This window comes from Lissotriton helveticus, chromosome 3_1 (assembly GCF_964261635.1).
Source record: "Lissotriton helveticus chromosome 3_1, aLisHel1.1, whole genome shotgun sequence".
Classification (NCBI taxonomy): Eukaryota; Metazoa; Chordata; class Amphibia; order Caudata; family Salamandridae; genus Lissotriton; species Lissotriton helveticus.
The window spans coordinates 1,939,533,092-1,939,545,596 of NC_136061.1; the positions used below are offsets into that span (position 1 = coordinate 1,939,533,092).

The 12,505-nt window shown below is 49.9% G+C and overlaps 1 protein-coding gene across 2 annotated transcripts in view; it reads right to left on the bottom strand.

Moving 5' to 3' along the window:
• The window catches only part of LOC144825222 (uncharacterized), a 357,632-nt gene that overhangs the window by 322,935 nt on the left and 22,192 nt on the right, over positions 1-12,505 (bottom strand). For both annotated transcript variants that reach the window (XM_078684071.1, XM_078684070.1), the window contains exon 2: positions 569-600. In XM_078684071.1, coding sequence (XP_078540197.1) covers positions 569-600 — 32 coding nt within the window. The remainder of the gene's footprint in view (positions 1-568; positions 601-12,505) is intronic.

The following is a 12,505-nucleotide window of genomic DNA, read 5'->3' on the forward strand; positions in this document are numbered from 1 at the left end:
AATGTACACCACAATCTCTGAGCCTTCACAGCAACACCCCCACCAACCTATGAATTGAAATTAGGAATGTTATGCAGATCAGAAAACACGATCAATAAAATTAAGCTAATACAACATTTCCACTCAGCAATAGCTTATAAAAAAACAGACACTGGGTATGAAATGCACTGACCTAACAATAAGTCAGATTCGTCCAGACAGAAAGTACACAGAACAGAAGCCAGCCAGTGCTAACCAAAATCAGTAAATATTGACCAAAGAAACAATAAAAAACAAATTTATGAATTCACTGTGCAGATATGATTGCTTCAAAACAACCACCTTAAGAGATAGCTGATGTTCCTTAACATAAATAAATACCACATGGTAGGATTTCCATTATTTATTCTGATTGCTGTGGCTCAGGAGATTTTGTAATTAAATAAACCAGTAAATATACTGAAAAGAGTTTCGTTAGGATATGCATCACAATTGCTGCTTAAGAATTAATAAATGAAATGCGAATGCTGTAAAACACACCTACCTCTATATGCATTTGATTTGATTAACAAATTAAGAGGAAATTTACCTGGAGTTTATGCGTCAGGAATGCATGAATTCCTAAAAGACAGAAACATACTTTGAATTACTATAATGAAGAAAAAATTACTTTCAAGTGAATGTTTCTTCTTTCTCTCTCCCTCTCTATTACTCAATTTTGAACCATCCAATCAACAAGCTGCCTCGTCATCAACCCAATATTACTGCAAACTATAACAAGCAGTTATTTTCCCCTAACACAGAAGAAACATTTGCTTAAGGCAGCAAAGTGATAAGTAATATGGTACAAATGTTACATAAGATTGAATGAGAAGAGAGAGTTGCGGGCAATGTTCCCTCTAATGGTTTTCCTCTGTATGCGGCAGTGGAGGGTCTCTGTGCACTGCAACCGTGGCTATGTGCGCCAGGAACCAAACCGCGCGTGTCTGCGGCGCCAAATGCCACTCGTTTTTTGTGCCCTTCTGCCCTCTGTCCCACTCGTTTTTTGTGCCATTCTGCCCTCTGTCCCACTCGTTTTTGGTGCCCTTGTGCCTGCTGTCCCACTCGTTTTTTTGCCTTTCTGCCCGCTGTCCCACTTGTTTTTGGTGCCATTCTGACCTCTGTCCCACTCGTTTTTTGGTGCCCTTGTGCCCTCTGTCCCACTCGTTTTGTCCCTTTCTATCCTGTTTTTTTTTCCCCTTGTTTTTGGTCCCCTTCTGCCCTCTGTTCCACTCGATTTTGGTGCCCTTGTGCCCTCTGTCCCACTCGTTTTTTGTGCCTTTCTGCCCTCTGTCCCACTCGTTTTTGGTGCCCTTCTGCCCTCTTTTTGGTGCCCTTCTGCCCTCTGTCCCACTCGTTTTTGTGCCCTTCTGCCCTCAGTCCCACTCTTTTTTGTTGCCATTCTGCCCTCTGTCTCACTCGTTTTTGGTGCCCTTCTGCCCTCTGTCCCACTCGTTTTGTCTCTTTCTGTCCTGTGTTCCACTCATTTTTCTCTTGTTTTTGGTGCCCTTCTGCCTGTGGTGTTGGGCCCTAGGCCCGCATTGCGGCGCTCATGGAGACACGGACACAGGGTAGTGGGTTACTAAACTGGCCTCGACCACGAGCACCCGGCCCCCTTTATTAACTGTGTCACGTGACTCGTGACACCAGTGGTGGGTGGGTGTAAAGTGTGGGTTACATCTTTGAAACAACTAGACCGTGTCCAGCAGGACACTACATTCCTCCCCAACTTTAATAAAAGTGAAGACAAAACAAAGTCCGAACCTGTGGGAGGAAAAATACAAAAATATGCAATCTCATAACTTTAGAAGGAGTCTCTTCAGCCGCTTGATAGATGACGACGGTGGAAACTTACAGCTGAAACGTTTTTTCTCTTGGGCTCGATGTCCTGGTCCTCGGTGGGCGTGCTCTTCTGGACTTGCGCCATGGGAGTGTGTTCTTCAGTCCATTGAGACCAGGTAGTAGACTTGATGGAGGTTGTCTTCTACTAGTCTGTCGGGTTCCTTCACTGCAGGTAGCTTGGCTTCACATTGAAAAGGAGGGAGTGGGTGAAGGACATCCCTCTCACTGGGACGCCCCTCTCGCGGGTGTTCTCCTGCCACCGTATGTCCCGGAGGCCCTCTTCTTCAGGTTTCCGCTGGGCAGGGTGTTCTCTGTAGCGTTGCTCCAACTCCACAATCTGGTGTGAATGGAGGAGGCGATGAGATCACTACCTCGCATCCGTAGCTCCACCCGGAGGGTGGCTGTTGACTCTTTCCTTTGCGCACAAGTTCCTCTTCTTCCTGGTGCGTGCAGGGTAGACAGCAACGGATCCATCTCTCGTGTCGGGACACTCTGCCACTGGTGTCCCTGAGGCTTTTGCTCCTTGGATATCCACAGGCTGGTGTGGAGTGGTCAGTTCTCCTTCTGCCGGATGTCTGAACATTCTCCGCATTCAGGATTCCGCTCAATCCCAAAGGTGGGTGTTGCCAATGGTCCAGCCTGTTCATGCCTGCAGTCTACGGGTTGTTCGGGGAACTTGTAAGTAGATGCCTGTTCTGTTTCTAGTGCCATCAATGTTCGCCTGGACATGTGGGTCACTGTACGCGGTGTTGTGGTGCGTGTCACCTCTTCTTCTAGTGGGTGTGTAGACTTGTCACACCTCTCCTCACCTTTCTGGATGTTGTTCTAGATGGTGTCGTGCCACATGACTCCTTTCTTCTTCTCCTTTCTTCATGGCGTCGTGCCCTTCTTCTCCGTTTTCCTTTTCCGCGACGCGGTCTGGTCATCTCGCTGCTCTTGTCCTCCTGACCAGTTTTCTCCGAGCAGCGTGCACTCTGCCCGTTTCCCTCTGGTCTTGTCCTGGCTCTAGGACACTGTCTTCTTCTCCACTCTGTGACTGAACCGGTCGTCGCGACCTTCTCCTGTTGATGGTTTTACTTCTGGTTCTGGAGGATGTCGAAGTTTGTTGGTCCCTGTTCGCGGACCACGTCTTACTTGAACTTCTCGGACTTCTTGTCAGTCCACTTTGCCGATCTCAGGCAGTGGTGTTGTTTGGCGCAGGTGCTGATGACTGGGGTGATGGTCGTTGCCAGCCATGTAGTGACTCGGGGCGACAGGTGTTGGTGACTTGCTGGGAGTGTTGGATGTCCGGAGAGACTTGGCAGCCATGTGCCTCCACTTTGTGGATGTTGATCTTAGGTGGCGGCTTGACACCTAGAGTGTACGGTTTCTCTCTTGCCTGTGGTGGGGCCACTGCCGACTCCATCTTGAGGCAGTGAGGGGCGGGCACTCAGTGCTGATCTTCGCCCGTGGCATATGCGGAAAGGAGCAGAGATGCCGATTGAGTCAGACTGCCGACGCTCAGGGATGGACGGTCGCCTGGGGAAGCGTTGGGATGAGACGTGGACTGCGCGTGCTGCGGCTTATGTTTGGTTCATCCGTGGGGCTGTCTCCTGGGACGTCGGTCCGCCTTGGTGGCTGTCTGGCGTGTCAGGGTGTGCTTCTTGGCTGGCTGTGAGTCCTCGGTCTTCTTTCTTTGTTGGCTTGTTTAGTCCACCTGTGCTCATCCGGTCTTCGGGGTGACAGAGCTGTCACTCTTCTTTTCTTCGAGGGCGTTGCGTTTGGACCTCGAGGCGGCGCTGTCGTGGCGCCGGCTTCTGCTTTTGCTCTGGCGTGCTTGGCTGGCTAGTCACTTGGTGAGGTGCTCCTTGTTTGCTGGGCGACGTGACGTCTGGTCTTGTGTCGCTGTTCGTTGGAGCACACGGTGCTGTGGTGGCCTGCCACGTGGGGTGTGCGACTCCTCTCTTGCCAATCTTGGGTTGTGGCCGACTCCATCTTGATGCAGTGTGAGGGAGGACACCGTGGGTGGTCTTCGGCCTACTGTAGGGCTTCGCTGTGGCGGTGGAGATGTGTGTGCTCTCCGACCTGCGTTCAGCAGTGTTTCTGCATGGAGAGGATTCCTGGGTGCTGACTGCGCAGTCAGGTTCACAGGCGCGACCTCCTGCGCGCTTCTGGCTTTGCGTGGTCTTGCGTCTTCATGCCGTCCGTGATCCCTGGGATCGTTACTTGATTCCGTTGCAGTAAAGTAAAGTAAAGTCCACATTTGTAAAGCGCACAATCACCCGTAAGGGTCTCTAGGCGCTGGGGGGCCGTCGGGAAGATTAAGCGAGCTATTGCCCAGAGTCACATGGTGCTGGGCTGACCTGCCGCCGGAGCCGGGGATCGAACCGTGGTCCCCAGATTCCAGCGTCAGTCGCCCTGGCCGCGGCGCCACACCTCTTCCACAGTGCTTCTGCATTGGCGCGCTTTTTGTCTGTGTCTGGAGGGTTGCGCCACCGCTCCTGTGACGTTCGCTGGCGTTTCCGTGTGGGGTTCCAGGCTTTGGTGTCCGTATGGTGCTTCAGGAGGGTTGCGTCACCGCTCCGTTGACCTTTTCTTTTCGTGTGCTGATGGCTGTGCTTCTTGCTTCTCCGTGTTCAGGTCGCTTCCCGTTGCTTCACGGGGTGTGCTTGCTTTGTTACTGGGACACTGGAGCAGTGTCGGCTGTTGCCGTGCTTCCTCACTGCGTTGCACTTGCCTGGTGGGGAGTCTCTGGACCACTGTCTCTTCGCGTGGTGGTGCTCCTTCCTCTTCCTGCAGTGCAACGACAACCCGTGGCCATCAGGTGCCGCTCCGCCTTCGTTGGTCTCTCCGTTCGGCTCAGTGTATCCGTTGATCTGTGATACTGCTCCGTCGTCCTTCCTTGGGCGTGGAGTTCCTTCACTCCTTGCACTTTCCTTGCGCAGTGCTGTGCTGTCCTGAATCGCTCTTGCATCTCTGGCCGGGCTTCCTTGTCGCTGTGTGGTGTTCCAGCGCCTGTCTGGCGTTACTACGTGTGCTCCTGCGCCTCTATTTACCTTGGACGCTCTTAAGGATGTGCCACATGTGCGGTGCTCACTGATCCTTTGTGTGCACTACGCAGTCTTGGCAGGGGGTTGCAAGTAGTTGTTCCTGTTGCGACTCCTGATGCTTTTGCTGTGCACTCCTCACAGTGCCTTATGTGCAAACCTTGTGGCCTCCTTGCTATCTGGGCAGCTCTTTGTGCTTTTGCTCCTGTCTGTAGATTGCTGCAGCCTAGAATTGTCCCTGAGCACCCTCAGTGTTCTCCAGGCACTTTGCTCTGATCTGCTGCCCTGTACTTGATCCGCGGGTGCATTGCCGCAAGATGGCCACTAGGTGGCAGCATTGTCTTGTCTTTTTACCGGCTCCCAGCAGCTTCCAAACGCTGCAAGCCTCGTGATTTTGCTCTGACCGTGCCCCGTCTCTTGTAGGTCTGCCACGGACCTCCTGATCCCCTCCGCTTGGCTTGTGTGCCGGGGGGGAAAGATTGGGGCAGCTGCCAGCCAACGCCAAAGTCCACAGGCTGCTACCTGGGGTGAGTCTCAGCAGCTTTGTTTGCACTGCAGGTCATTTGCGCTCACTCCCTTCGGCGGGGGGAGTCTTGTACCCGCTGGACGCCTTTGCCGCTTTTAACGGGCACCTGTGAGGGGGGTTTGCCTTGCTGCCTCTTTTCCCCTAACTCTCTCCCCACCGCAGCAGCTTCTCAAAGTTCGCCCGCTGCACGGGGGTCGGGGGCTGGGGTTGACGCCGGATCTTGCGGACACCGTTGCACCAGTTTCCCTCGGGACTGTCTTTACTCTCCTCCACCCCGCCGCCGCAGCCTCACTTCCCATAAGCTGCGCGGCGGGGGCGCTGCAGGCAGGCCGCGGGTGGACTCCGCTGGCCTTGCTTGGCTTTTCTGTTGCCTCGAGGGGGGGTCGCTCCAGTCTCGCACTGCCCCTCAGGCCTCCCCAGTGCCCGGGCTTACCTCCGGCCGACGGGCCTTCCTGCCTCGCGGGTGGGCACTGCGTCAGTCTCCACGAGGTGGGGTCACACTGCGGTGGCCGACTCGGGTGGGCTCCGGTCGGTCCGCTTCTTCGGTGGATGTCTCCGCAGACACGAGAGGTACGGGGTGGGCTCCCGGTCATCTCTCATTAACATACAGGCCCGGGGCTAAGGACACGCCCCACGGGCCTCTCGGCAGCCGGCGCCGATCGTCGTAGGGGGTGCCCTTATGCGGGCCGCATTCTCTCCCCTTTTTCCTTTGGCTGTTGCACGCGTGGGCACAGTCTTCTCGTCGCCAATGTGGTGTTGGGCCCTAGGCCCACATTGCGGCGCTCATGGAGACACGGACACAGGGTAGTGGGTTACTAAACTGGCCTCGAGCACGAGCGCCCAGCCCCCTTTATTAACTGGGTCACGTGACTCGTGACACCAGTGGTGGGTGGGTGTAAAGTGTGGGTTACATCCTTGAAACAACTAGACCGTGTCCAGCAGGACACTACACTGCCCTCTGTCCCACTCATTTTTGGTGCCCTTCTGCCCTCTGTCCCACTTGTTTTTTGTGCCCTTCTGCCCTCTGTCCCATTCGTTTTTTGTGCCTTTCTGCACTCTGTCCCACTCGTTTTTGGTGCCATTCTGCCCTCTATCCCACTCGTTTTTGGTGCCCTTGTGCCCTCTGTCCCACTCGTTTTTTTGCCTTTCTGCCCATTGTCCCACTCGTTTTTGGTGCCCTTCTGCCCTCTGTCCCACTCGTTTTTGGTGCCCTTCTGCCCTCTGTCCCACTCGTTTTGTCCCTTTCTCTCCGGTGTTCCACTTGTTTTTCCCTTATTTTTGGTGCCCTTCTGCCCTCTGTCCCACTTGTTTTTGGTGCCCTTCTACCCTCTATCCCACTTGTTTTTGGTGCCCTTCTGCCCTCTGTCCCACTCGTTTCTGGTGCCCTTCTGCCCTCTATCCCACTTGTTTTTTTGCCTTTCTGCCCTCTGTCCCACTCGTTTTGTCCCTTTCTGTCCTGTGTTCCACTCGTTTTCCCCCCCTTGTTTTTGGTGCCTTTTGCCCTCTGTCCCACTCATTTTTGGTGCCCTTCTGCCCTCTGTCCCACTTGTTTTTGGTGCCCTTCTGCCCTCTGTCCCACTCGTTTTGTCCCTTTCTGTCCTGTGTTCCACTCGTTTTTTCCCCCTTGTTTTTGGTGCCCTTCTGCCCTCTGTCCCACTCGTTTTGGTACCCTTCTGCCATCTGTCCCACTTTTTTCCCTGTTTTTGTGCCCCTTTTGCCTCCTGTTCCACTCGTTTCCCCAGCCACTGTGGCCTTTTGTTTAAGTATTGATGTTAATCACGGGCTCCGATTAAAAGCAATACTTAAACAAAAGGCCAGAGTCTGCCCAGCGCTTTCCTAACAAAAGCGTAGGCAGTTTCCAAACACAGTGTGTGTTTGGAAACTGTCTATGCTTTTGTTAGGAAAGTGAAGGGAAGACTCTGGCCTTTTGTTTAAGTATTGCTGTTAATCGGAGCCCGTGAAGGGGCTCTGATTAACATCAACACTTAAACAAAAGGCCAGAGTCTGCCCCGCACTCCCTCATAGCTGCAAGCGCCACAAGACCTCCCCCGCCTCCTTACCTGCACGCCTCACGACCGCTCCGCTTCATTCGCATCGCTCGCTTCTTTCAAAGCGACCTGCGGCGCGACGTCCTGACCGTGTGCGCGCTGAGGTCAGGAGTGGTGCGCGCGCGTGCGCGCGCCCTAGAGGGAACGGTGTTTGCGGGTAAGTGCAGCTCATTTATATGGAATGTATCGTTCCATTTACGATTTGTGGTTAAAAATGTATGCACTTGTTTAGCCCCTAAAAGGAAGTGTTTGAGGGAGCTTTGTGTGGTCAAATATCCAGTGGGTGGTAGAAAAGTCACTAAAGCACTAATGCTAATTCCTCAAACAGGAAACAATAATACTTAGAACATGATATATTTTATACGTAGAAGTCTCTAAATAGTGCAGTAGGTGGTTGGCGACTGACGGGCTTCAGCGTCTGTGGATCAGCGGAGGACTCCATACTCCCAGTCATCATAAGTTATTGGGGAAGGATATCAGGGCTGAAGTCAGCAGTGAACAGCTAGCAGAGGTGCCTCCTTCACAGGGTGACCAGATTTAAAAACAAAGAAACAAACAAGCCAGGGCAAAGCCAATTGGTCTCACCTATGCCAGAGCTTAAGGCTTTGTCAATGTGTTTTTGCCACATTGTACACCAGTGTGGGTGCTGGAGTGGAGTCTCGTGGAGTGGCACAGAGGAGTGGTGTAGAGTATTGGGGTGTAGAGTGTTGTGGAGCATCATTGAGGGAGTAGAGTGTCACAGAGTGGCATAGAGTGAAAGGACATAGAGTAGAAGAGAATGACGTCAAGTGCAGTAGCATAAAGTAAAACAGAGCGGAGTTGAGAGTCGTGAAGAGGAGTACAGTGTCGTAGAGTGGAGTGCATTAAGTGGAGTGGCACAGAATGGAGCACAGTATCATAGACTAGAGTGAAGTGGAGTGGCATAGAGTGGAGTAAAGTGGCGTGGAGTAGTCTAAAGGAATTTGCATACAGTGGAGTAGAGTAGGATGGAATGGAGTAAAGAGTCATACAGTGGAGTGGTAAAGAATGTCGTAGAGTGGAGTGGCATTGAGAGGAGGGGCACATATTGGAGTGGCATATAGAAGAGTAGAGCATCATAGAGTGGCATAGAGTGGAGTTTGGTAGACTCGAGTGGCGTAGAGTGGAGTGGCATAGAGGGAGTTGTGTAGAGTGGAATAGAGTGACATAGAGTGGAGTAAATTTTTAGAGTGGAGTAGCATAGAGTGGAAGTGCGTGGAGTGGAGTGTCAGAGTGGAGTGGTGAGGTGTAAAGTGTGTAAAAAACAGCAAGTATAAAATCAGTGTGTAACAAGTATCAATTTTGCTCTTACTTCCATATTATACTATCTGAGCATGCAGAAGTACTAATAAAGTGCATGTGATAAAAGTAAACATTTTCGGCGTCAGTCTATTATTTACTTCCCATCTAGCCATGAGTTACATCTGTGAGTCTCTTAGTCGGGACGTGATGGGAATTCTTTGTGCCCTTTCCTGCTGACAGGCTGCTGTTTGTTCTTTCTCTGTGGGATTCTGCCCGAGTCCGTGATATCGGCCCTGTGAGAGGAAGTGCTTTTCCCTGCTGCATCACCCTGGTGGGACTCGCTGTCCCAGGGTGCACTGTCCTCTAATTACCTGCCCCACAGCTGCAAGGGGAGGCGTCATCATCGCGCTTTAACATCTTCCATGCTCATGACGAGCTCAGCTCGTCATGAGGCACGGTTGAGCTACACTCATGACGAGCCGAGCTCGTCACAGCCGTTGGAACGTTCGCACGCGGGGATAATTACCCCGCTGTGCCGAACGTTCGAAAAACGGGTGTGGTTGTGACAAGCCCCGCTCGTCATGAGTGCAGCTGCACTGTGCCTCATGAATAGCCGAGCTCGTCACAAGCACAGCGGTGCCGCGTGCGGCTCCCCTCCGCCCCCGCACAGGGGGGAAACACACCCCACAGCAAAGGGGTTAAAGCATCACCTTGCCCTATGAAGCGCGGGACATGCTGGAAATTCTTTGTGCCCTTTCCTGCCGACAGGCTGCTGTTTGTTACACTACCCTCTAGTAAAATTTTGGGATACAGTAAAAATTACCAATTGCTAAAGAATATAGCCATCGGGAGCTCTAATGGATACTCCCTTCGTTGAGCCATGGTAGATCAAGTAGCGCTGATCAAATTAGTGGTGGGTAAATGTAAATAAGACACAGAGATATGTCTGAGTGAAAAAGCTGCCCCTGATAATGTACTAGCATCTTTCTTGGTAATAACCAATGTAATAAGAGAGTCTCTCATCAGGCCCAACAAGAGTAATAGATCCCAGAACGGGTGGTTTTATTCGAGGTGCACCCAAGCATATTCTCAGTTAAAAAAAGAACTGCATAAAACCCCGAGAAATATGCTAGATATAAGGATAGCTAGAGGGGCAAACCACCAGGCACATTATAATAAAAAAGGAGGCATGGGAAGCACTACATTCAGCCTCAATAGCCAAGGATAGTGCGGCTTTCTGTAAGGCAATTACGGCACAATTTCTATATAGAGAGCCCGGCTGGAAGATTGAGATAGCCATAACTGAGGAACAGTGGATCAAGCACTTTGCTCAGGTATATAGTGGCGAGGGAAGTTATGCTATGATGGATAATTGCGCCCAAGAGGCTCATGGCACAAAAAACTATCCTCTATCCAATAAGGAATTAATGTTTGCTTTAGAGGAAGTGGAACTGGCCCTTCATGCAAGCCAGGGTGGCAAGGCTCCTGGACCGTATGGGGTTCCCGTCGATATGTTTAAGTCAAACATCTCTCTGTGGGCGCCCCTACTGGTGCAGGTGCTTAATGCTAGCTGTAGTACTGATTTTCTACCAACTTGTGTGGAATCTATAATTGTGCCCAGGGGGACAGGCAAGATCTGGGGTGCTACAGGCCAATCTCCCTGCTGGATACTATAACGAAGGTAGCAGGCAGAGTTATACTGGAACGTCTTTAGGATTGGGCTGATGAGAACTATGTTCTGTTGGACCTGCAATATGGCTTCTGGGCCGGCGTGGGGACTGTAGAGCAGGGTTTGAATCTCTCTCTCCTGGTGGGGAAATACACGAGGGCTAGGAAAGGGAACCTATTTTTAGCATTTGTGGATCTCACAGCCGCTTTCGACTGTGTGGTCCACACTAAACTATAGTTATTATTAGAAGTTCTGGGGGTTGATGCAAACATTATTTATTTTCTCAAACGTTTTTATAGTGATGCCAAGGCAGGTGTGCATTGTGGCCTGAAGGGCGAGCGTTCGGCAGCTTTTGCAATCAGGAGCGGAGTCAGGCAGGGTTGTGTTCTGGCTCCGTTCCTTTTTAATTTGTATATAAATGGACTTGGGGTGGCTCTCCTTAAAGATAACCAAGACTTCCCTCAAGCAGCCGGACGCCCAATTCCAGCCCTCTTGTACGCAGATGATGCCGTGCTGATGTCCAGCACACAAGTAGGCCTTCAGCGCGTTTTGGATAGCTTTTTCCTTTTCATGAAAGATCTAGGTTTAAGGGTAAACTCATCCAAAACTTTTATTATGCGCTGTGGTAAGGGCATCAGGAAACATAGAGACATGTTTGTTGCAGGACAAAAGATTGGGACTACAAAGACATTTTCATATTTGGGCATTCTTTTTCCCCACAATGACACCTGGGTACAAGCAGTAGCAGCTAAAAAAATGGTACTCTTACATACTACATCTGCCCTAACTGCCTTTGCCAGGAAACTGGTTAAAAGACGTCTTGAGGAGATTATTAAAATTTATAAGGCAAAGTGTGTTTCTGCTGCAGTTTATGGGAGTGGGGTCTGGGGGTTTGCTGACCTTCTTTCAATTCAGAGAGTAGAAAATTCCTTCTTAAAATATATCTTATCTGTCCCGAGTGGTACCTCAGCATACATTTGTCATGCAGAGTTAGGACTCCCCTTTATCTCTGATCTAAATAGGCTGGAGCCTGTACTATTATGGCACAGGTTCTGGACAAAAGAGGTGACCAAACTGAACAGAGATATTCTTTCAGACATTTTTAAACTGGAAGGTGTAATGAGGATACCATGGCTAAGATACGTTCATAACTTTTTTTGTGTTAACTATGTTTTAATGATAACTTTTTAAAAGATCTTGGCCATTTAGAGTATTTTACTAATCCTACCACTATCGAGGCAATAACAAGGAAGGAATTTTAAAAAAAGAGGGTCTTTTGCTGCTGGATACCCTTAGAATCTCATCTGAGAATTTAAAGCCCACAGTCCTGCACAATCAGTTGGTTTTAATTACTCTTAATATTCAATCCTATTTAACCTTTGTCACCAGTGCATATGGTAGGTTCTTATTAACTTGATTCAGGCTGGGGATCTTCCTTAGACTAGTCACTTTTCCTACAATGAATGACTGGTCTCGAGACCTCCAGCTTTGCCCATGTGACAATATTTCCCCTCAATCTACGATTCATGTTACCCTTTTTTGTAAATTTTATTCCACTGTAAGGAGTCTGCTTTTGGTACCTATATTAAAACAGTATGGGCTCCGTCAATGTCGTCCTGCCTTTTTGGCACTACAATTCTTAGACTACGAGAATAGTGTTTTATGGATAACAATTTTCCTGAAAAAGGTTTTGAGTCTAAGGAAATATGCGCTTATCTAATTGTCTCTTTTTTGATGAAATGAGGGCTCTTGTAAGTTTAATATTGTCTTATTCTGAATTGGAATCTATGTAATATTTGTAATGCATTTTAACGTATGAATTGTTCAATCTACTTTTAATTGTTTGCTTTTATGATTGTTTATTAATCAATCGAATAAAGCCTTCTTTGAGTTGAGTTGAGTTGAATCTCTTAGTCCCATATCTAACAAATTGTATCGGCAATACTACTGAAGGGAACATATTTTATTAGTTCAAGTAAGCGGAGATGACCGCCTGTATCGTCTCCTCCTCTGTACATTGGCGAGTGGGAATAGCTTTCATCCCCTGTTAAGATTATCTCCTTAAAGTGCTTCTGCTTTCAGTGCTTGGTCATGAGCACGTAAAAACTTTATCAGT